This window comes from Tetrahymena thermophila (genome assembly GCF_000189635.1).
Source record: "Tetrahymena thermophila SB210 genomic scaffold scf_8254470, whole genome shotgun sequence".
Taxonomy (NCBI): domain Eukaryota; phylum Ciliophora; class Oligohymenophorea; order Hymenostomatida; family Tetrahymenidae; genus Tetrahymena; species Tetrahymena thermophila.
The window spans coordinates 1,087,847-1,112,877 of NW_002476246.1; the positions used below are offsets into that span (position 1 = coordinate 1,087,847).

Here is a 25,031-nt window from a genome sequence, read left to right on the forward strand (position 1 = left end):
TTGAAAAATGGAAATTGAAAACAACTAAGCACAATAGCCAAAAGCCGAAAAATTGTGGTGGGAACTTGAATTAGAGATGCAAGAAAACCAAAATGATATATAAGTTAGGGTTAAGATTGACGATCCTAAGCAATATCTCGTGAACGTCACTGCAGCATGTTTGTTGTAGGAAGGTAGTTACTACTAAGATAAAGATGAAAGAAGATATATCATCACTAAAGCACTTCTTGAGGTGGCTGAGTCTGATCCTGAGTTCATCTGCTAGTTGGCAGTCTACATCCGTAATGAACTTTACATCAGAACTACCACTAACTACATTGTAGCATTTTGTGTTGTCCACAAGAATACTCAACCATTCATCGAAAAGTACTTCAACAAAGCAGTACTTTTGCCTAATGACTTACTGGAAGTCTGTGAATTTGCATAGGTTCTCTATATTTTTGATGCAACTGAATTCAAAAATTTGTATCTTGATAGGATACTTTCATAAGATATTCGTAAGGAACTCACTTTCCGTAAGTGTTTACAAAGATGCGTCAGAAGCAAGTTTTCTGAATTCAACGAATACTAACTTGGTAAGTATTGCACTGAATCCTAACGTAAGAAAACAATGTTCCGTTACCTCTCAGTTACCAACAAGTAAAAGTGGGATTAAACTAAGAAGAAGAGAAAAGAGAATCTCTTAACCAAACTTTAGGCAATAAAGGAATCTGAAGATAAGTCCAAGAGAGAAACTGGAGACATAATGAACGTTGAAGATGCAATCAAGGCTTTAAAACCAGCAGTTATGAAGAAAATAGCCAAGAGATAGAATGCCATGAAGAAACACATGAAGGCACCTAAAATTCCTAACTCTACCTTGGAATCAAAGTACTTGACCTTCAAGGATCTCATTAAGTTCTGCCATATTTCTGAGCCTAAAGAAAGAGTCTATAAGATCCTTGGTAAAAAATACCCTAAGACCGAAGAGGAATACAAAGCAGCCTTTGGTGATTCTGCATCTGCACCCTTCAATCCTGAATTGGCTGGAAAGCGTATGAAGATTGAAATCTCTAAAACATGGGAAAATGAACTCAGTGCAAAAGGCAACACTGCTGAGGTTTGGGATAATTTAATTTCAAGCAATTAACTCCCATATATGGCCATGTTACGTAACTTGTCTAACATCTTAAAAGCCGGTGTTTCAGATACTACACACTCTATTGTGATCAACAAGATTTGTGAGCCCAAGGCCGTTGAGAACTCCAAGATGTTCCCTCTTCAATTCTTTAGTGCCATTGAAGCTGTTAATGAAGCAGTTACTAAGGGATTCAAGGCCAAGAAGAGAGAAAATATGAATCTTAAAGGTCAAATCGAAGCAGTAAAGGAAGTTGTTGAAAAAACCGATGAAGAGAAGAAAGATATGGAGTTGGAGTAAACCGAAGAAGGAGAATTTGTTAAAGTCAACGAAGGAATTGGCAAGCAATACATTAACTCCATTGAACTTGCAATCAAGATAGCAGTTAACAAGAATTTAGATGAAATCAAAGGACACACTGCAATCTTCTCTGATGTTTCTGGTTCTATGAGTACCTCAATGTCAGGTGGAGCCAAGAAGTATGGTTCCGTTCGTACTTGTCTCGAGTGTGCATTAGTCCTTGGTTTGATGGTAAAATAACGTTGTGAAAAGTCCTCATTCTACATCTTCAGTTCACCTAGTTCTCAATGCAATAAGTGTTACTTAGAAGTTGATCTCCCTGGAGACGAACTCCGTCCTTCTATGTAAAAACTTTTGCAAGAGAAAGGAAAACTTGGTGGTGGTACTGATTTCCCCTATGAGTGCATTGATGAATGGACAAAGAATAAAACTCACGTAGACAATATCGTTATTTTGTCTGATATGATGATTGCAGAAGGATATTCAGATATCAATGTTAGAGGCAGTTCCATTGTTAACAGCATCAAAAAGTACAAGGATGAAGTAAATCCTAACATTAAAATCTTTGCAGTTGACTTAGAAGGTTACGGAAAGTGCCTTAATCTAGGTGATGAGTTCAATGAAAACAACTACATCAAGATATTCGGTATGAGCGATTCAATCTTAAAGTTCATTTCAGCCAAGCAAGGAGGAGCAAATATGGTCGAAGTTATCAAAAACTTTGCCCTTCAAAAAATAGGACAAAAGTGAGTTTCTTGAGATTCTTCTATAACAAAAATCTCACCCCACCTTTTTTGTTTGTATTGCATAGCCATTATGAAATTTAAATTATTATCTATTTATTTAAGTTACTTACATAGTTTATGTATCGCAGTCTATTTAGCCTATTCAAATGATTCTGCAAAGAACAAAAAAGATTAAAATCTTTCAATTATTTATTATTTTTTTATATTTATTTAAAAAATAATTTCAATTTATTTTTCTTTATATCAATCATTTACTTTCATTAATTAAGGCCATCTTCAAATAAAAAATTTTATTTAAAAACTGTCCTTAAAAAAGTATTCATACAATTTCATTAAACCATTCCATATTTACAATCTGAGGAGTAGCGATTTATATATTTATCTATCTTATTTTATGTTTACTTCATAAAAAACTTTTTAATTTTTACAAAAAAAATATTATTTATTTTTAAAAATTGTTTGAAATGATTTTATAAAAATTTTAGAGTTGCAATTTTAAAAGTAAATTTATGAATAGAAATATTAATTCACATTTAATAGAGTTTTTTTAAGGCAAAATTTTTTATTAATTTTAATGTAATAAACATAAAATAAAATTATAGTTAATAACTATTTTAAATTAGAAAATATAAATAGTTTTTTATTAAATAATTTAGTATAATTAGCAAGCTTTTAAGCAATAAAATAAACTCTATTTGTATTTTTGAAAATAAATAATTTTTTTTTAATTTATTATTTGTTAATTTAATAAATCAAGATTACTCAAAATTTAATGGATATGATGATACCATTTACATTATTTAAATTTATACAAAAAGAATTGTTACCTTCAATTAAATAAATATAAGTCTAATAAAATTAACTAAATATTTTTACAAATCTAAAAATATTTTATAAAAACTTCTAAGCCAAGTTTTTTATTTAAAATTTATTTTTTATCAATATTTCTTAAATAAAATTACAATTAATATCTTAGTTGGCAGGTAGTCAGTCAGTCATGATAATATCTTAAATTGAAAAAACTTTGACTTTTTTCATTTAATTAAAAACAAAAATGGATATTTAAAAATAATAAAATAAGATTGTAATTTATAAATTTAAATATTATTTTTTTAAAAATTGCACCAGAAAAATTTTATATTATTTTATAAAAAATGATTTTGTTTTTATTCAAATTAATAAGTTTAAATAATAATTAAAATAATACATAAATTAATTTATAATTATTAAATTTAACACAAAATTTAGTCTAATAAGAATATGGTTGCCATCAAATACTTCAGAAATACTTTGTAAAAATTATTTTTTAAATTACAATCCAATAGTCTTAGCTAAAAAACATAAACTGATATGTAAATATTATATATAAAAATAAAATAAATTTATTAATATTGGAAACAAACAGTAATAGCAATTTAAAATAATTTGATTTGTGAAAATACATTTTAAATAGTTAATTATATTTTTTAATAACTAAAAATAGTACATTAAAATCCAAAATTTGTAATAAAGCAAATAAATTAGAAGATTCCAGAACATAAGATAGGAGAAAGCTATTAATAAATTTGTATTTTTATCACAAATAAATAGATAAGAATGAAATACAATATTTCTATTGAGGATTATTTTTATTTGGTTATTTCAAAAGAAATATCATGTGTTTTTTTTTTTTTTGTCATAGGTTGCTTATCCTTGATAAGAACAAATTTTTAATTTAAAAATGGCTTAAAAATGCATTTTAAAATGGTAGAAAGATAAATTAATGATGCTATTTTTTGGTAATAGGTATTAGTACTTTTTTCAATTGTATTTGGTATAAATTAATTAATATTTGGGATTTTTGTACACATTAGATTGTAAGTAAGCTTTTTTTTGATATGGTTAAAAATTTCTTATTAATTTCTTTTGTGATAGAATTCAAACAAACTTTTATTTAGCCCTTCTTTAGATTTTCAAAAATATTGTTAAGAATTTTACTTAGTACAGAGAAAAGAAGAGCAATGTAAGATATATCCATTAATGCTTTTTGTCATGCGATAAATTGAAATTAATACTTAGATGAAAAAAGAATGAATTTTTTCTACTTTACTTCTAAAAGTGTAAAGTTAGAGATCAAATTTTCCACCCAGCTTTCACATAATGATAAATGTTCTTATTTTATTAATTAAATTTCATTATCACACCTTTTTTAGTATAAATATACATTTTTTTATTCGGCTTAGATGTAATTTAAACTAATTTAATAAATGTAACTAAAAAAATTTTAGTTTTTTAACAGGTTTAATCAGATCTCTCAAAAAGCACTTCAGTGAGAAGGAAATTTAATTAAACAGGGTGTAACAATAAATTATTAAGAAATAAATTTTTAATTTAGGGAAATTGCTTAGGAAATTTCCTTTAATTCTTACTGAAATAATTAAAAGATAAAACAATAAATTATTTAATTTGTTATAAGTGTTTAAAAAATATAAAGTTTTTTGAAGTTTTTTTGTAGCCATTATAAACTTTTACAATCCATTTTTTCAATACTTTTAAGGTAATTAAGATTAAAGAAAATTATAGTGAAAGTAGTGCATTTGCTTTTAATTTGTTAAAGGATAATCATCAATTAATAATTCCATAGAAGGGTATCTGATTAACTTCTTTTAAATAAAATTGAAATCTTTTGAAAAAGTAATTAAATTTGATTCAGAGTGGGAAAATATGCTAACAAAGGAACTAAAAAATACAGATGACAAAAAAAAGATTAGAGAAAATATTAATTAATTAATAATTCAAGAAAGAGAGAGTATCATATTAAAGATTATTTTAGATTTATTTAAATGAATTAAGGAGTGAATATCTATTTGTATTTACTATATTTAAAATATTAAAAAGGATACATAAAGTTTTTATAATAATTTTATTAAGTTAAAAGAGGCAGAATTTAATTATTAAGGAAGTGGGTTAGTTAGTTTTTTTCAATTTAAGGTTTATTTTTTGCATCTATAAATAAATTAGTCGAGGAGTTTAAAGTTAGAAAAGGAGCATAAAATATATTTAATAATGTCTTCGTGCGATTTTTGGTTTGAATTTAGACTGTTATCAATCCATTTTTATATATAATTTTCAAGGTAGAATTTGAAGATTGGACCATAGTTTTCATGTCTGATAAGGAGAGATATCGTTGAATTATTAAACTGTTTGTGGTTTATATATCTTTTAAATTTCTTAAAAAAGTCCATTTCTGAAGTTTGAGTAGGAATACTGTGTGAGTTTTTGAAAATATTTAAAATGATGTCCTTGCATAACTCAATTGACTACTAAGCCAGGACTTGGTTATCTTGGAAGTAAATTTTAATTTACTGCTTTGTAAATAAGTGGTGTTTGACAGTCAGCGCTGTCTGTTTTTCATTTTGCTTGTATTCAAAAATGTAGCAAATAAAGCGCTTGAAAGCACTCATAATGTTTTTGACTACATTTTTTTTTGTTACTGCCTGCAAATCAATACCAATTAAGGCATCAGCCAAATCGTTTTAATCTTCAATTTCTTCTATATATTCTATTTAATTAATTTGAGAGTTGAGTTACTGATTCGAGCAAACTAACTGTTCGCTAGCATTGCTAGCATTATAACTAATGATATCTGTGTAACTGCTGTTTTTTTCATTTTAATTATAATGAAATGTTCTGTAGTCGAAGTTGTTTTGTAAAATTCTATTTTCTTGAAAGCTGGGTTTGTTTTTTTGAATTGCTTGATTATTTTGTATCTGAGAATTACTATAAATAATATCGTATGAAGTTAATTATCCTTGAATAGCTTCGTTTTGTTAGTATAAATTGTTATTATTATTATTATTATATAGATTATTAGTATAATATATGTTATTGTTAGAGTTGTTGTTATTTGAATTATTTGAATCTGATATATGCTCTAAACTAAAATCTTACACTTAAGGCATTTTTATGAGGTTGCTCTAAACAGCAAAACCTACTCCGTCATTTTATTGGTTTTATAAGTTTATTTGGTAATAACTTTCATTTTATTACTTAAAATCAGTGATTTCATAGTTATTTTAAGACTTTTTATTGGAAAGTTGTTCTTCTTACATTTTCCTCTGTAATGTCGATTAACTTTCTGCTTTTATTAAAATTTTTTTTTACTTTGTTGGATTAAGAATTGTGGTTTTAAACTTACTTGCACTTAGAGTAGTTTCGTAACTCAAGCATGTAGATAAACTCTAGTTAGAAGGATCAGAGTCAGGAATACAATTTGAGGATTTGTTAAAATTTTACTGACTTCTGAGAAGGCGTTTAGGTAAATGTTGACTCTATTCAATAAGTTTTTACTTTTTTTGTTATTTCTTTTGCATTCTCTCTTCTTTGGCTCTTTGCGATTTCAAATAGCTGCTATATTCTTCCTAGTTATCAAATTCATTTTCAGAATAGCCGCTCCTGTTGTTAGAAGGGTTGAAGGTACTGCTGTTTCCTTAGTAATCAGAATCATTTACGATATATTTGGAATAATAAATATTTGTCTAAGTGTTATAATTATCCTATTAAGAATTTAAATTATTTTCATAATTATTTGATTATGATTATACTATCTATTCTTATTGTTATTGTCTGTGCAATAATTGTTATTATTATTGTTAGTAAGGTATTTCATACAAATTTTTTTTTTAAGCATTTTCATTTAATTAAGGATTTTGATCACTACTTACAAAGATTTATTTAACAATTGAATCAGCATAGATTTGATTTAATTTAGGTTCATGAACTGTATAATTATTGTTATTATAATTATTATTACCATTATAAATATTATTAGCATTTTCATGAGAGGAAAATCCAATATTTTAATTCCTTTTTTTATTTGTCATAATAAAATTAATTTTAATAAATGAAAAATTAAACAAATAAAATTGTAATAATATTTATTTTTTTTATTTAAAAACTAATGTTTTTTTTCATTCACATATTCATATTGCTCTCTGCAAATGCGTTAAAGTTCATTGATATTTTCAAGATTATATGTTGTTTTAGTGGATTAAATAAAAGTCCAGAATAAAGTCTTACATCAACTGATAGCAGTCGTTTTATTCATTATATCCTTGAAATTATGTTTGGTTCTGGTAATTGACAGCATAATCCCTGCTGTTATAATCAGTCTATTTTAAAATAAAATATTATTTTTTTACTTAACAGTCTAAATTATGTTTGAAATCAAAACAAAATTCATAAAAAGCGTATCATAAAATGGTATCTGTAATATGGAGTTAATCATGAAAAAAAAAAGTAATAATACCTAATAATTCAAATTTTAAGTGAACTGCTCCTTAAGTCCATAATATGACCTTTCATTATTGAGATTTTCATAAGTTATTATTGGAGTATTATCAAATAATATTTCGTTTTGAAAGTAAATAGGATTACTCTGGTCACCCATAGTTTTTTTTATTAAAAGAGCAAGCTAGCAATTGGTCAATGAATCAATCAATAAATCAAACTATATTATATTAAGAAGTAATTTTTTATTAAAAAAAAATTATTAAAAAACCTTATCTTCTTCAATTGTTATAATATGAGTATTAATAATAATTTACCTTTGTTTAGTGTGCCTTGACGTAATTATATATTTATTTATATTGATTTTTCAGAACCAGATCAATTATTACAGCTTAAAATAATGTAGTGAATCTATTTAAGCTATATGCAATTTATTATTATTTGTGTTAGACAAAACTAATTTCTATAAATTTTTAAGTTGTTTTCAAGTGTATTTGTTTATTTATTTATTAATTTATTTGCCCCTTTAAGGGGAGAGGAGGGAAATTAACTAATCAATAAATTAATCAAATTATAAAGCAAGCATGCAAGAAGAGAAGCAAAATAATTTACTATTTATCAATTAATATAAAGTGGGAATTATAATTTTTACCTAAAAAAAAATATAAATTGTTTTTTAAAAATAATACTAAAGAAATATTTATAGTTAAAGAGACAAGTAGTCTGATTGGTTGATTTGATTTATTTAATTTTGCTTATTAAATAATCACTCATACTCACACACAATCAATATATTATTCATTTTTTCATAATACAAGCTTTAAACCAAAACAATTCACAAATAAATAAAAATTTTAAGAATTCACATTGATTTTCTTTATTTCTTTTTAAATAGCTAAATAACAAAATAAATAAATAAAAGTTATTTTTAAAGTAACTTTATTAAATCATCTAATTTACAGTTTTTTTAACAGCGACCATAAATATTATCAACAATAACTCTTTTTCATTAATCGATATTTTTGTCCTCACCATTTTATAAATATTTAAATGAATAATTCGAATCCTCTCTTTATATCTTTTTGACTAAATACCCTTATATTTCTCTATTGTATGCAGGGATTTTTATAAGTCTTGCCTATTCAAATTCATACTCTTATTAGTACCCATCATTCACTAGATTATAAGTTGCTTCACTGATCATCACTCTACCGCTCTCGCCATTGCTCTCCATCTTGTTTGCAATTACCACATCTGGTCCATAAATGTCATATCTTACTACTCCCGTTCCCACTACTCCTCCAATTATTGATCCCTTTTAATTAAATAATTTATCAAATTTAAAATTTTAAAAATGTAAGTTGATTTAAAACAGATAGAGGGGGAAAAAATAAATAGAAACTAAATGAACCTATTGGTTTATCTTTACATATATTAAATATGCGAAATTTCACCTAAAATTTTCTTAGTGATAATTAATTTATTGTAAGAGATGGGTAATAATTTGGGAAAAGCTTCATGAATTTACCCAAAAAATTCAAATTTGTTAATAATCAATAATTAAGAAAAAAAAAGCAAAGTCTAAGCTTACAGTGTGAATTCCTATTCTCATCTCTAACTCATCGAAATTTACTACAGCCCTTACTTACTGGATAATATCAATCATACAGAAACCCATTTTGATGACTATTTTTTTTTTAATTAATCAAAAAAGTTAAGTTAAGTAAATAAATAATAGCAGCGCGCGCATGAAAATTATTAACAATAATATACCATTTAGAGCTTCTTTAGCATAGTCTCTATTTTCGATGTTTACAAGTCCCATTACTACGTAGCAATCACCAATTGTGTACAATTTAAAAACATCATTTTCCTAACATTTTTAGTCAAATTTAGTAAATAGTTCTCTGAGCATAAAAACAACATTTTCTGGTCTCACGCTCGCTGAATATTTTGTAAATCCTGCGATGTCGGCATACAAAATAGTAACATTATCGAAATTATCTATTAAATTTATTGTTTTTGCTTAATTTTACAAGAACATATCTCTGATATGTGAAGGTAATAAATATTAAAGAAGTTTGTTTTATTCACTAACTTTGGCATCTAATTACTTTCTGTTCTAGAAACTTGTAATATTTAATTCAAGCTATTAGAATGAATTGAAAAGCTGAGTTAAAATTATAGCTATTGTTGTGTAGCAATACTCGATCTTAGCGATGTTGTTGTTAAATGAGAAAAGCAAGTACATGAGTATAAGTGCGATTGAATATATTATTTTCTCGAGAATGCTAATTTTATATGCAAAATGGATTAAATAAGTTGGAAATTCTTACTATTTTTCAAATTTGTTTACAATTCAAAAAGTAACTCGAAAAAATTATGAATAATTACTAAAAATTTATAATTTTGAATGCTTAAATCAATCAATATAAAATGAATGAGAAACTTTATATGATCTGAATTAATAAAACTTGTTTATTTTGAAGCAAAGCTCAATAAATTTGATCTGATAAATTAATTGCTTTCAAAATTTCAAGAAACAATAGTCATAAATTTGAAAGAAATGCTTATTAAATGTGAATAAAAAAAATTATTGAATTTGATAAGAAAATTAAGTAAATTTTTAAAGACCTTGGGAAATTTTCAATTAATTAGCAAAATGAAAAATCAAGTATTTATTTGTTTCAATAGTTGATTCAATCAAAAAAATTACTTTTTTTACTTATTTAATGTAATTATTCAACAAAATTCAATTAAATTAATGATTTGAATAAATGTATATGTTTACCTGTAAAATTTGATAGAGAGGAACATACTAAAAACTATTATCACTGCAGATGTTTAAGTTTCAGTAAAAAATTAATTTTTTTCCTGCTTTACAAAAGCATATCCTTCATATACCATGGCTCCAATAATTAAGAGAAAAGATGTAAAAACAAACAACTTGACATAATTCACGCCAAGCTTGATAATTTTTTGGTAACCAAATGTCAAAATAATAAGCATGATTATGCTAACTAAGTGAAGGATTAAACTGATAGTGCTACCTTGAGTACCTAAGTATTAATTCATAAGATTAATCATGACTAATTTCACAATTTCAAAGATAAGTAAAATTTAGCCTCTTTATTTCATCGAACGATTACTGTTCATAATTTTCTCCATTTAAAATATCCAAAATTCGTTATTATACTTACCCGCTAGTAGGTCTACAAAGCTAATTTAATTCACAATTTGCTTGTGATTGTGCTAAATTGTCGACAATTCATTTTCTATTTCATTAAAATTTTATTAAATACGTTCAATATCTATTGAATCATTATTTATTTCAAACTAATATTCAATGTTAGGAACTACCCCAAGGTCAGTCCCCATAATTCTCAAATATGTATCTTGTGCATTCTTTTTATTTATTTATTATAAATAATTATTTAAACAATTATCAAATTTCAGCTCAAAAATTAATAATCTTAAGTTACATTAAAAACAGATTATGGTCTTCCACTATTTTCTTGTTTTTCTGTGTTATTTGTTCCATCAGTAATTAATCTTTTTGGTATTTCGTTTTTATTTATTTTTACTTTTTTAAGAGGGGAAACTGCTTCAAGTTGGAATTATGACTCTTAGTATGAAGGAAAAGCTGAATTGACTTTAGAATAATTTCCTAATCTTTATGGTTAATGTTGCTATTGCTACTCAAATTCTTATTTAGCTTGTTAATTTGTTAAATTGGTAGAAGCTGCTAAGCAATTATTTGTTTATTCCAAAGTATTAGAAGAAGTAATATTTCTCTCTTGCTCTATATTGTAAAACCTGCTCAAATGTCTCTTAGTATCTCTTTAAAAGACTATCTAAAAAGTTTGTATGATTCCCTTTCCCTTTGCTTCAACATTTTTTTCTACAAGTAAAATCTTATACTTTAAATTGAAGTACTGCTAATTTTTGTTTAAGAATTCGATCTAATTTTATAAGATAAAAATTTAATTTCACTTTTAATTGAATTAGATTGGGGAATTAAAATTAGTTAGTTAATTAATTCTTCAATCAATTAACAAGGATTGAGTATTGTATTTTGTTTAAAATTTTTTTTTTTTCAGTCTTTGCTAATGTATTTAAATTTACTTGTTTAAAACATTAAGCTCTTGCTTCTGCTGATATGGTTACAGAATCTGCCGCTCCAGTGCTACAAACACGAGAAGCCATATTTACAGTATCTCCTATAAGCGAAAATTGAGGTTTGTGTCCTCCTATAACACCAGCCATAACTCTACCGTAATGAATTCCAATTTTTACGTTTAATTTATCACTTTTATTTCCGTATGTAATTTTTTTCGCATTTTCATACATATCATAAGCCATTAAAACACTATTAGTAACTGGATGTATTCTTTCATTGTTTATTAGGTATTTTTTTACTGGGGGAATTCCCTTCAGACCTTAATTTGTTAAATAATTCAAGTTAATTATTATTGCAATATTATTTAAAAAAATGATATATTTAAAAATGGATTGAATAAATATATAGGTAAAAATAGTTTCAATTTTACCTCCTGCTGCCATGTATGTTTTGCCAACAGTTTCAATTTTCTATAAACCGTAGTTGCTGCATGATTCATCATAGATTCTGAACAATTTGTCAAGCAACTTTATGACATTCTTTTTTTCCTACTCAATTACAGAATCGAAATCGCAAATATCGCAGAATAGAATGGCAACCTCTCCTTGATCTTCCTAATAGCTTAGACCTTTTTCTTAGATGTTTTCTCTGATGAATTTAGGCAGTAAGATAGAAAGTACATCGTTCATTTTCTTCGATTCATTCTAGAGCTGGTTATAAATTTAAAAAATGGTTTATAAATAAATTTATCTTGGTTTATAGTTGAATATGTAAATTACTTTATTAATTTTTTCGAAGTTTTTCCTCATCGCGATTTAGTAAGTGCAATTTTGATAGAAGATAAATAAGGTAAAAGAAATAAAGAAGCAATATGTTTGCAAAATAATATATATGTTTAAATAGGAATCTAAACTATCCGAAGTTATTGAGTCTTAATAGCGAAAAGTATAGACAATGCATTAGGTAATACTTAGGAATAGCTATGCTGTTAGTTAAATTGGAGGATTCATAACGATACTGTATTAAATTATTGAAGAGTAAAATAGCCCTTGAAGGATAGTGATGTTGTAGTCAAAATCATAAAAAATGAGAATTACTCTAGATAAAACCCTTACCAGCAGTTAAAGTGTGTTTATTAGGAAAAAACTATCTTAGTAAATAGGAGTAAACATGAACCCCCAAAGTAAAAACTGAATTCCGAAGCATACAGACAAGGTATTAAACCCGAAGGAGTAATGATTTATACTATTCATGAATTGGGCCAAAGCAAGTTCACAAATAATCGAAAACAAAAGGGTAGATATTCTACTGAAAAATATCCATTCTTTAGCCACTTGCTTCTAAAATTGCTTCTCAACGCTTTCCTTGTCGAACTTGAAAAAAATATTCTTGATTCTATAAGAATAATCATTGTAGTTTTTAGGATTCATCTCCATGACTATCTTGTCTGCGTCTCTGCCTTGAAATACCATCTGGACTATTTCATTGATTTCATAACCTTTGAAAAAGAACTTATTTTATAGAGCCAACCTGATAGCATTACGCTAGTTTGTTTTAATATTTATTTTATTTTATTACATTAGAATCTTCGATTTTCTATGAAGGTTTTTGACATTTGATAACCCTTAAGAAATATGTGACTTTTATTCATTCTAGAAACTGTTATTAATTTCTTGTATCACCATTGGGCTGTTTAAATTATTTGGGCTAGCTATGTGTTTGTTTACGCTCTTAATTTAATTGTCAAAACTTTCATTTTAATTTTCTAGTTTAGTGCCTGAGTGTGTCTTTTTTATTTCTAACTTATTCATATTAGCATTTCTCAACAAAGAATCTTTTCGCGTAGACATTTCTTCAAATTACTTCTATCTTTCTTCAGTAAATTTTCTCCTTTGTAGAAGGCTAAAGTTAATGTCTTACAAATTAATTGTATTTTTTTCTAGCTCTCCTTAGACAGATTGGTGAGAAAATCTTTTATTGTTTATTTCTGTAGAATTTTAGTCAATTATGTCATTTTGATTTTGATTTTGGATATTAGTAAGATTATGGCCATTATTATTTGTATTAACAGACTTTAAATTAACTAAAAAGTCATTTCCACTGTTAATTTAAAATTCATTGACTGAATCGCTTCTTCTATCTGAAAAAATGAATTATCCATTAATCTACTCTCTGCTTGGCGAATTGCTTGAAGAATTTTCAACCTTATGAGCTTTAATGAAGTTAAAGTTTGAATTATTTTCAATAGAATTTCTTCTTGAGCTCAAATATCCATTATTGTATAGCTTAGGAATTTCTATATTCAGTCTTTTTCTCTTTAGTTGCTATGGAGATGAGTAAATGCTTTACTTTGGAGATAAAAAGTTATTATCTTCGATGGGCTTTTAGTTGGATGTATTTCCTTATTGCATGTCAGGTGACATTTAAGATATCTGCTCAGTGGTATCTTTAATCATCTCACTTTTATCTTACTCATAGTAGCTCTCTAAAGCATATTCCTTTTGGATGCTTGAAGTTTCTGACAAGTCTTGTTTTTTAAAATTTCTCTGTATCTACATTTTAATGATAGGAAAAAAGACCTTATATACCAAAGAGTTTATCACAGAAAGTAGTAAAATCAAAGAATATGAAAGCAGCAAGTTAATACTAATGAATTGGTACAAATCTAGATCATAATAATTAGCTGAATAGTAAGCTAATGCAAAAATTATAACATAAGCAAGCTATCCCAATCCTATTACTTTTTAATGCTCAAAAAATATGTAAATACCAATTTGAATTTTGAGAACAAACATGACTATTAATATATAAATAACTTCATTTCTTTCAAAAATTATTCCAAGTTCATTACTAACTAAACCCAGAGAGTAATAAGGCAAACAAAATAAAATTAAGCCACTCATTATAGCCATAGGCAAGATATTTAAGAAGAAATTCTTAAGAACATCTGAAGTGACAATTTATTTATTTTGTTTATACAAGAGAGTATCATCAATTTGAAATGCATTTTAAAGTCTTTGATTATTTTCAATCGAAAATGAACTCGCTCTTATATTACTTGCATGCTCTTTTTAGACTTCTACCATACATTACAGTATTTCTTTATTATTATAGTAATCTTTTTAAAAGTAAATAATGAGAAAGTCTATAAAAAAGCAAATTGTATTAATCAAAAGTATTTCATTTTTATTGTAAATCAAATCACCAAATGAGCACTGCATAAAATTCCAAAAGAAAACTGAAGAAAAAATTAAAGTCTGTCTGTAGAAAGTAAATAAAAGCAAATTTTCAAAGTTTTTAGATTTCTATCTAGAATTTATAAAAATGAGTTTATTAATATCTCCAATTTTCTGCACACTTATTTCAGATAATCCATGAAAATACTAAATGCTCTATGATTTTAAATCCATATATTGAATCGAGTAATCAGCTTATCTCATCATTTATATATCATTAAGCCCATCACCTATAGCCAGTGTGTAAATTTTATCTAAATTGAATAAAAAATTAAATTATTTAAAATATATTTTGTATTAATTTTATCTGTATGCTTAATAAATATTTTTAATTTTAACATGGTATAATATAATAATTCATGTTCTTTTTTATTTTATATAAAAATCATATTTTTTTTATAATCATTATTTATTTTTACTGTAATTCTATTTAATACAATTTTTTATTTCTAAAATTATTATTTATTTATTTATCTATTATCAAACTTTGATAAATAAAATCAAATTTTGATAGATAAAAAAATTTTAACAAAATATAATATATTATTTAGTGCAATTAAGTAAGCGAAAAATTAATTAAATTAAAACTTCAAAAATTTTTTAATGATCAATAATAAAACATAAAAAAATATATTTGATAAAAAAATTTTCAAAAAAAATTGATTAATTAGTAGTATTTTGCCAATTTAAAATTAAGTAAATTAAAAATATTTTTGGAAATTGAATTATTATTATCTTTATTTATATTTGAGGAAAATTTCTGTAAAAATTTTAAAACATTATTTCCTAATCAAATATATGAAAAAGTAAATGTTGTTTAATAATATTAAATCATAATTAAAAGAGTTAGAATAAATATATGAATGAATGGAATTACTTGAATTAAAACTCTTTTTAATCATAACTAAATCTGATTTTTGCTACGGAGAGAGTGAGTATCCAATAAAGCTCTCGCAGAAAAAGGTCAAAAACATAAAGTGATCTTTATAATTCTATGTTGATAGGATTTTATTTAATGCTTCTCCATTAACTACCATGTAGAATTTCTTTGATTAAGCTGTAGTATTAGCTTTCATTTATTGTTTTTCCTAAAGTTTTTGGCCATTCTGAGATCCAGTGATTTCTATTAATTTTATTTATTTTAAATTATGATTAAAAATCAATTTTAAGAAGCTTACATCTTATAAATTCTTTTTGTTTTGAGAATATTTACTAACCATCAGATTCTAAAGAAAGCTTCACTTTTGAGAGAGATGATTATATTAGATAGTTGATTTCTTCATCAGCTACTGAGTTAAAGTGAATTATTTCATTTTTATCAGTTTTTTCAATAATTTGGGAATTATAGGCTGTAGTTATTGCTCTTATATAGTCGTCTCCTGTTAACATCCAAATATTTATTTATGATTTTTTTAAGTTTTAAATTAACTCTAAAGATCCTTCATTCAACTTTTCTTTTATTGAAACCATGCTAACAACATCCATTTCATAAAGTTATTCTCTATAAATCTACTCTGTCAATTTATGGAGCTGAGAGTAGTCTATGATTTACTTTATATCTTGATATTTCTTTATCATTTACTTAGCCAAGGATTAAGTGATCAATTTTCTACTAAAAATAATTCCAATTTATCCATTTTCAGTCATGTTTTGAATATGACCTTAATATTTTTCTTTCATTTATTTTATGTTTCTGATATAAGTAGGAAGGCTATTTATTTCTTCCCTATTTAATGTTTAATAATTCAATGATATATTTTTAATAAGTAAAAAATTTGATTACCTCACATAAATGTAGTAAAGGTCTTCACACTGAACTAAAAGCTAGAGTCTATTTCCTTTTTCATTGTAAACAGAAGGGATGAAAAATTTATGTTAATATATCTTTTTGCCTAGTGTAGAAATGTATTCAATATTCCCATCAAGTAAGTGGGATACACATCTAAATTTGCATTCGAATCTATTAGCAAAGCTAATGAAGAGACTATCATAAATTGATTAATGGTCTGTATATAAACTAGTCGTTTTTTTATTTACTGTACTTTTTGAAATATGACAAATTATCATTGCTAAAATAGCTTCTTTTTGATTGGAATAGCTTGAGGAGTTACTTTGTATCTCTTCATAGAATCTGGAATCATTTTACTCAGTAAAAATAAATTAATTTGTCGCTGAAGTCAACTTTCTTTTAAAGAAGAATTAATCTGTTTCTAAACTTTTTGACATATCCAATGTTTTATATTCTTTTAATTCTTAAGGAATTTTTTAAATTTCAAAATATTTTTTTAAATTATAATTTTACTCTATGTTTAATAACCATGATTAACATTTTAGCTACTGTTGATAATACTCTATAGTTTACTATTCATTTTAATATCTCCAATATCTTAACTTTCTTCTATACTTTTAGATTCTATTTTAAAATTCTAATCATCAAAACCTGCTTAAAATTTTATTAACTTTTGGTTGGATTTCATAAAATCATTTCCGTTAACTTTAATAGGTGAATCAAAATACTAAACTCCTTTTTCATTTTAACTCTCTATTATAATCTTATCTCTTTGTTCGTCTTCCTCCTCTTCTTTATCTCTTTCTTCTAAAAAATCTGAATTTACTCTTTTTTCTTCTTAATCTTTATTATTTTATTTCTTTAAAATAATTATTTTTTATAAATAAAAGTAAGTACTATTTTTCGTTTCTACTTATTTCTTCTACTTAGCTAAAATAGCTTATGGTATACTATGTCTGAGAAAAACCCCTTCTTCACCTGCAATATCATTTTGCTCACTTGTAACTTCATTTGTAATTACAGTTATTATTTATTTATTAGTTTTTTTTAAGCTCATAGATTCCTTTCTTGAAATTTGTTTATCTATTTATTATTTGTTTAAAAATTCTTATTAGTTAAAGTTAGTTTTTAAAAAATAGTAAATAATTTTCAATTTATTAAATTTAAGATAGTTGGCCATTTCTCATAAATTAAAACAAAACCATATTATAAGACTTAAGCTAATTTTAAAGCAAGAGTGATATAATTTTATGAATAAAAAATTAAATAAAATGCAGATGTTTCAAATAAACAATACTGAAATTTTTTGTTTTTTAAATTTTTTAGTTATTATTAAAAATTTATAATAAAATTATGAAATTTTAGAGAGTTAGTTTATTTTTACTGATGTTTGCCATAAAATTAATTTTAAAGAATATAATTGATCAAATATAATTAATTATTTACATGATGGTTCATTTGCAGTATAGTCTATGCTAACAAACTTTTTAATTTTAATGGGATCGTTGAAGCTTTCACTAATTATATATTATGTATCCTACAGTGTAATTCTATCTATTTCGAAAGACCTTCCTTTAGTTAAAGTACCGGTTTTATCTATAAAGCAATCAGTTATCAAGCTAAGGTCTTCAATAGGCTTTGAAGAGTTTTTGAGAAAGTAAATGTCGTCTTAAAAGAATTTACGAATTTTTTCAAGATAGATTGTTATTTTTGAATCTTTTTCTATTATATTTACAGGAGGAATTTAAGATTAGGATTAATTATCAGTTTTTAACAGTTCTTCTTTTTAATTAAAAAAGTTAAATGTAAATGTAGTTTTAAATAAAAAAAATTATTTAATCAATGAAACAAACAAAATTTTATTAACTATTTAAATTAAAAAAGAGATAAATATATATTAATTTATTAAAAGTAATATGAAGGTGTAAATAAATAAAAATTCGTTCATTTATTTTATTGCTTAAACAGAGTTTAAAATTAATAATATTTAATTACATGATTGAATTTCAAATGATGTATTAGCTACCAAAGCCAAAATCAGCTCAGTGATGTCACAGAAAAAATAATAAATTGAAGGAAGAAATAGCATGTAATCACAGAAATATCCCAATCCTATATAAAAGCTTTATTAGTCAATGCTTGGCTCGCCTAAAGAGTTATTTTTTGGTAAATCTCCAAAACAAGTATTTAAATGAGTTCGAATGACACTTATTAGACAGCAAAATATAAAAAGAAAAAAGTAGAGAGTAAAATATTTTTCTTTTTTTAAATTAAAATAGCTAAGTGGTTTTTTGTCTTTTAATTATAACCAGTGTTAATTTGTATCTTAATAATAATAGCACTCTTTACCAGTATAAATTGCAATTCCAATAACCCAATCAGAGTACTCAAGCATTGATCCTCTAAATCCTATATTTTCCTTAGCAACAACGGTACCTACTGGATCTTTTGAAACGTTTATAAATCCTTCAAATTTATTATTTCTTTCAGCAGAGCTGACATATTCTATTTTGCCTGTCAAAATTTTTTTATATTCAAAGTGATTTCCCTTAATTTTTGAGAATTTTGGTACTTTTTTTGTAATTAAAAAAAATTAATTAACATCAAATACTGGAGCAGTTTTTACTGATGGTTTTATAATAAGAGAGAAAAATTTACTTTGAGTAATTGGAATCGGATAGATTTTATTTTAAGTGGTTTTTCCGCAGCTATAAGAATTGTTAGATGAACAATAGCTGTTGTAGATGTCCAAAATAATTATATCTGCTGGGAAAATTTCATTTTTGCGAACAAAAACTATATCACCAACCTTATTTTTAGATGAAAAAAATAAAATGATATTTTAATTTTTCATTTTTATTATTTTACTTGAACGTCTTTAGTTTTAATTTATTTGTAAATCGAAATACTTTCTTGCTTATTGCTTTGTTTCAAAAAGTAATTAAAATTTGTAAATCTCTCGAGTATAGTAGCAGGGTTATTATTTAATTCAGAAGACCTCTTATATCTTAAATAATCAAAATATCCTTCCATAAGAGTTTAGCCTATAAAGGTCATTAAAATTGTCAATAAATACATTAAATGGTAGCTCTCCCTATAAATATTATAAAAATTCATCAGCCAATTAAATAAAATCATTTTTTAGTTTCGAAAAATGCATTTCTATAACTTGGTTTTTTATAAATATTTTTTACTACTAAAAGGAGATCCTATTTGTTTCTTCCATGCTATAACTAGGACTTAAAACAATAATGAGGTAAGTAATCAACGATAGAACGTTTCCTATTCTCATGAAGTAGTTAGAGATTATCACTAATATGAAATTTTTTATCTTTTATTTAAAAAAATTAAATATATTTTTTACTTTGTTGCATAATTATTTCTTCATTTCATATTCTATGTAGAAACAAAGACTTAAATTTTTTGCATCTTTGCTTTTATTATTGCTAAGTTGTTTGCTATTTTGCTTTTGGGTACTTAAATAAAAAAGAAAGCATTATTACTGTCATTAAGTTGAAATTTAAGGTGTTATCTAGCTAGTCTTTAGAGGAAAAGCCATTCAAAGAAATAACTTCTCCATTAATTAATTCAATCTGTTTACATATTAAATTAACGCTTTAAAAAAAATAGTGCAAAAAATGTTAATTTTTCAGTACTTCTCTCGAATATCGCTACGACTATGTCTTGGATTATATGTTTTTTATAAAAAATTAATTGTTTTTTGCCTAAGAATTGGATGGAGCTTTTCCATCTTCCCTTGAATTTGTTATTTCTTTTGCTGTAATTTAATTCTCTTGTTGCATCTTCTACTTTTGTTAACTATATTTATTTACTGATTCGTGATAGTAATAATCAAAGGTTTTTAATTATTTATTTATATTTAACAAAAGCTTCTTATTTTTTTCATTCAAAGAATTTTTAAAGGCAAGAAAAAAAATTTAGGAAGTAGAAAAGCCAAAATCAGATAATTAAATATAAGAAAAATAATAACTGGTATCATACATTCATATTTATATAACAATTTACATACATGTATGCGTTTATTTTTCGTTTGTATTTTAAAAATTATTCTATAGGAATTATTTGTAAAAAAAAAAATGTGTGGAATTATCCAAATATTTGTTACAATATTTTAAAATACAAAGAAAAAAATCTTCATTAAGTATACAAAAATAATTATATATTATTTATTTTATTTATTTCAATTTAACTTAATCATTTACTTGATAAATTTAATTAGCTTTGATTTTTGAGATACAATTTTATTTTCAAAAAAATAAATTATTAAACTTAAGAAATAAAAAAATAGCCTTATATTTTATTTTATAAAATGGGTGGTAAAGTTGTTAAACCTTCTTCTCAGAGTAGAATATTTAGATTTCCATTTTTTTTAAATTTAAAATTTATTGTTTAATTTTTTATTTATTTACTTATAGACACTCAAACATCTCTCAAAAAGGAAATTCTTTTGGTTACAAAAAATAACATTGAAGAGGTGATTAAAGAGAAAATTTAATAATTCTTAGCTATTGAGATGGATTTTAGGTAAATTTATATCACAAAAAAATCATATTAATTGTTTATTATTTCAAAGCTACACTGAAACATACGAATATTTGAATGGGATTAAAAGAATATTAAAAAATTATCGCTAATTGTAATCTCTCAAGTTTCATCTATCGTAATTACTTATTATCTTTTGGTATTTTAAATACATTCTTTACTTTTTCTAATTTAGAAAATGCAAATTCACTGACGAAGAAGCTCGTTCTTTAATTAAAACTCTTTCTATTCTCAAAAGTTTAAAAAATTTGTTTATTTGTATCAAGTAAATAAAATAAAAAAATAACAAATTAATTTTTATTTTTATTTATCTAATTTAGTAATGGTTATCCTAGTTTAATTTTAATTGAAGAAGTAGGATACATTTTAAAATAATCATTTAATTTACTATTCCTTGAGCTAAATTTTAGGTAAAAATTATTTATTTCAATAATATATAAAAAATATAATTGAAATTATTCTAGAATTTGATATTGTTTTATAAAGAAAGGAACACATTTTTCAATCTTTTTATTTTATGTAATAAAAATTTTATTTTATAATAAATTTAAGCTAATGTAAAGTTACTGATTCATGTATTAAAAATTTTAGCATAGGACTATAAACTCAAAAAAAAATAAAAGAATTAAATATCACTTTAAGGTATTTTTTTATTAAAATAAAGTTAATTTATTTTAATTCTACTTTCAAATTTAGCTCTAAAAAAATTTGGTATTTTCATAGAAAATTAAATTTTATTAATTCTTTTAAATAAGCTAAAACAAAATTGGAAATGAAGGATTCAAAGATATTATTTTAGGAATTCAAAATATGAAAGATTTGCTAGTATTAAAAATTGATCTAAGGTTTTTATAATTAATTAATAAATAAATTAGATTTATCTCATTTAATTTATTAAGCGATAACAGTATAGACTTAGATACACCATAGTTGTTTCAGTCAGTAGTTGAAAATAACCCAAATATATCTAATTTGTAGCTTTTCCTAGCGTATAATATATTAAAAAAATAGCTTTATTAATTGTAAATTATATTGCAAAACAGAAACAATTCTCTGAATCATTAAGGTTTTATTGATTTGATGTGTGACATAGCAAAATTAGATAACATTTAAACACTTATTCTTTAGTTAGAGTAAAATATCCTTTTTATAAAAGCAATAAATTTAAAGTAATATAAAAAATTAAAAGCAATTGTGCTTTAACCTCTTAAATGTTTAAGTCGATTTAACTCTATATTTAATACTTCAAGTTCCTCAAAAATTTCGATCTCTTTGTTAGGTAATTATAGTAAGTAATTTTAATCATTTGTTAAAATATTTAATAATTTAGTAAGAATAATCTCTCAAATATGGATATGAAGAATTTTTTCTAAGATGGTAAAAATTCGCTTGAAAGAATTGAAAACCTAAGTCTAAATTTTAAGTAAACTTCAAAATATTTTAAGACACTTACTTGTGAATTTGTTTAATTTTTTTATTTAAAACCATAAATATATTAACAAAAAGATGAAAATCTTTCTTAAAATCACTTATTTTTTCTTCTAAAAATGAATCCTAAATTTAAACATTAATGTAACTTTTTATTAAAATTATTATTATTTTTTACCCAAATAATGGTTTACTTTGGTCTTTAATAAATAAATCTTTTTATACTTTTTTTATTTTATTTAATATTTAAATAGTTAATCAACAAATAAATAACTTATTTAAAGATTTATTTAATTTCATAAATATTATATTTATGGTTTATTCATTTATAAAAAATTGCTAATAATTCATGATAGTTCCAATTTTTTTGAAGAAATTACTTTTATTCTTAAAAGTATATTCACTATATTTAGAAGTAAATAATTTTATCACATAAATATTTTAAATATATAGCTATTTTCAGAAAATTATTTCTCGAGTTAGAAATATAGACTTAGTAAAATAAGAAATATATTTTAATTTTTACTTTTGATTTTTAAATTTAAAATTGAAATTCAGTCAGCTATTAATATAAATTTAAGAAATGTTTTATTATAAATAAGAAAAATTAATTTATTTGATTATTAAAAAATAAAAATAGGTACAATCCAATATTTTTTGCAGGTTTGAATTCAATACTTGATAGTGTTAAGTATTGTTACAAATTGAGAACTTTTTATCTTGATTTTGAGTATTTTGTTTTAAAAATAATAAATGAACAACTATTTTTTTAAAACAGTAATTTATACTTAGATGGGCAAAGAGGAATTAAATTTTATATGAAATTGATGAAACTAAAAAGGTTAGTTTGCATATACATAAATAAATAATGATGATGATGACTTAAAGATCATTTATTAATCAGCTCTTTATTATATTATTTATTTTGACAGCTCTTTATTATATTATATTATTTTGAATGTTGTTTTTTAATTATTTGATAAATCAATTAAATTTATAAATAAATATATTATTAAATTAATTTTTATTGATTAATTAATTGATAATTTTCTGCCTATCAACTCTAATTACTCTACAAGAAATTAATTAGATTTTAATTAAAATACATAGTTAAATATATATTTATATACATATTAGCAAACACTTAAAATCAAGAAATAATTTGTTAAAGTAGTATAAGTATAGTAGAAGTATATTTTTCAATAATAAAATGAATGATGTTGGAGCTAAAAATAGAAGATTAATGCTATAATAAAATACTGTAGGGAATATAGTTATATCATAGAATAATGAATATGTTGATTTAAATTAATCAGCCTTTGTTGAAAGTTAATAGACTTCTAAATTGTATAATTATTAAACTCATAATTACAAAAGCTCTAAATAGAATTGCAATTTACCTTTCGAAGATGATTCTTTGCCATTGGCATCGCAAAAATATTAGATTATTACACAGAATAACAAGGAAACCGAGCCAGATATGAGCTACTTAGGTTAAAATTAATCCAAAATCTAAGATTAAAATATGACTTAGTTGAATAACTACATTGATTTAAAAATTAATGAAAGCAAATATTCATAGCAGCATAGAGAAATAATAGAATAAGCGGATGCAATCAATAAAATAAATAAATATATTACTCCTCCTCCTACTCTAATAAGATCTCAATCGCACCATCCAGATATATTAAGTGCAAATTAGAGCATATTTAAAGAGAATAATAATTCTTCTTCTTAAAAAAAATAAAAAATCTAACTGGGTAAATCTAGACTTACTGTAGGAATGCTCAAGTAATAAAATTTACTTATATACGGAAAACTAATCAAAAAGTTCATCAGCTAACTCCAACTAAAAACAAGATCATATCTCTTTCATCATATTACTTAAAAGCAATTTCAAATCATATCTGATAATAGCTCTTCCTATGCCTATTATGTCCAAAAAAGCTTGATAATTGATGATGTATTTTTTTCTTTATTTCTACTTTACTCATCAATAATATTTTAGTAAATTTCAATTTGAAAGTGTTTAAGTTTTTAAATTTATTCTCATGAATAAAATTGCTAAAAAGTCAATCATTTTGGAGATTGCACTAAAAATATTAAAAACATTTACTTAAATTTAAAATTTTAAGCATTGTCAAACTTCATAAATTAATAGATTCATCTTCATGTTTTTTAAATACTTAAAAATTTTTTGATGATTTTAAGTAATATATAAACACTACATGATTACTATAGCAAAAAAATGAAGTTTTATAATATATTTCCCTCTTAATTATTACATCCATATAAAAAATTTTATAAAAAATCTAATTAAAATTATCTTTAAATAATAAGCAAAACTATTCCAAATTGTATTTGAAGATATTTAAAAGTTTAGTAGGTAATAATGTTATACATTCTAATAATAGCTTATTATTAATATTTACTTTTATCAATAGGATTTGTAAAAATGGTTTTG

General features: G+C 23.9%; 5 protein-coding genes across 5 annotated transcripts; 3 read left to right on the forward strand and 2 right to left on the reverse strand. All coding sequences in view use genetic code 6, as the record gives it.

The window, feature by feature from the left end:
- Nucleotides 1-7: 7 nt before the first annotated feature.
- TTHERM_00429730 (telomerase component p80) lies at nt 8-2,167 on the forward strand (the record flags this gene model as incomplete). The annotated part of the gene is made up of 1 exon (XM_001011298.3): nt 8-2,167. The coding sequence occupies one exon, from the start codon at nt 8-10 to the stop codon at nt 2,165-2,167; it is 2,160 nt and encodes a 719-aa protein (XP_001011298.2).
- Nucleotides 2,168-5,123: 2,956 nt separating this feature from the next.
- TTHERM_00429729 (hypothetical protein) lies at nt 5,124-7,025 on the reverse strand (the record flags this gene model as incomplete). Its single annotated transcript, XM_001471179.1, has 2 exons — nt 5,124-6,283; nt 6,341-7,025. The coding sequence occupies 2 exons, from the start codon at nt 7,023-7,025 to the stop codon at nt 5,124-5,126; spliced, it is 1,845 nt and encodes a 614-aa protein (XP_001471229.1).
- A 1,412-nt stretch (nt 7,026-8,437) lies between these two features.
- TTHERM_00429720 (adenylate/guanylate cyclase domain protein) lies at nt 8,438-20,379 on the reverse strand (the record flags this gene model as incomplete). Its single annotated transcript, XM_001011297.3, has 20 exons — nt 8,438-8,746; nt 9,023-9,117; nt 9,205-9,722; nt 10,223-10,836; nt 10,914-11,393; nt 11,557-11,870; nt 11,982-12,261; nt 12,331-15,041; nt 15,665-15,910; nt 15,966-16,513; nt 16,571-17,039; nt 17,090-17,419; nt 17,474-17,659; nt 18,023-18,358; nt 18,572-19,147; nt 19,235-19,385; nt 19,445-19,670; nt 19,771-19,907; nt 20,080-20,169; nt 20,233-20,379. 20 exons carry the CDS (start codon nt 20,377-20,379, stop codon nt 8,438-8,440), a joined length of 8,763 nt encoding a protein of 2,920 aa, XP_001011297.3.
- Nucleotides 20,380-20,906: 527 nt separating this feature from the next.
- On the forward strand, nt 20,907-22,649 carry TTHERM_00429710 (hypothetical protein; the record flags this gene model as incomplete). Its single annotated transcript, XM_001011296.2, has 12 exons — nt 20,907-20,940; nt 21,013-21,121; nt 21,171-21,257; nt 21,315-21,404; nt 21,460-21,549; nt 21,692-21,781; nt 21,895-21,984; nt 22,039-22,128; nt 22,183-22,272; nt 22,329-22,418; nt 22,470-22,562; nt 22,646-22,649. The coding sequence occupies 12 exons, from the start codon at nt 20,907-20,909 to the stop codon at nt 22,647-22,649; spliced, it is 957 nt and encodes a 318-aa protein (XP_001011296.2).
- Nucleotides 22,650-23,777: 1,128 nt separating this feature from the next.
- TTHERM_00429700 (hypothetical protein) lies at nt 23,778-24,519 on the forward strand (the record flags this gene model as incomplete). The annotated part of the gene is made up of 2 exons (XM_001011295.2): nt 23,778-24,358; nt 24,459-24,519. 2 exons carry the CDS (start codon nt 23,778-23,780, stop codon nt 24,517-24,519), a joined length of 642 nt encoding a protein of 213 aa, XP_001011295.2.
- Nucleotides 24,520-25,031: the final 512 nt, after the last annotated feature.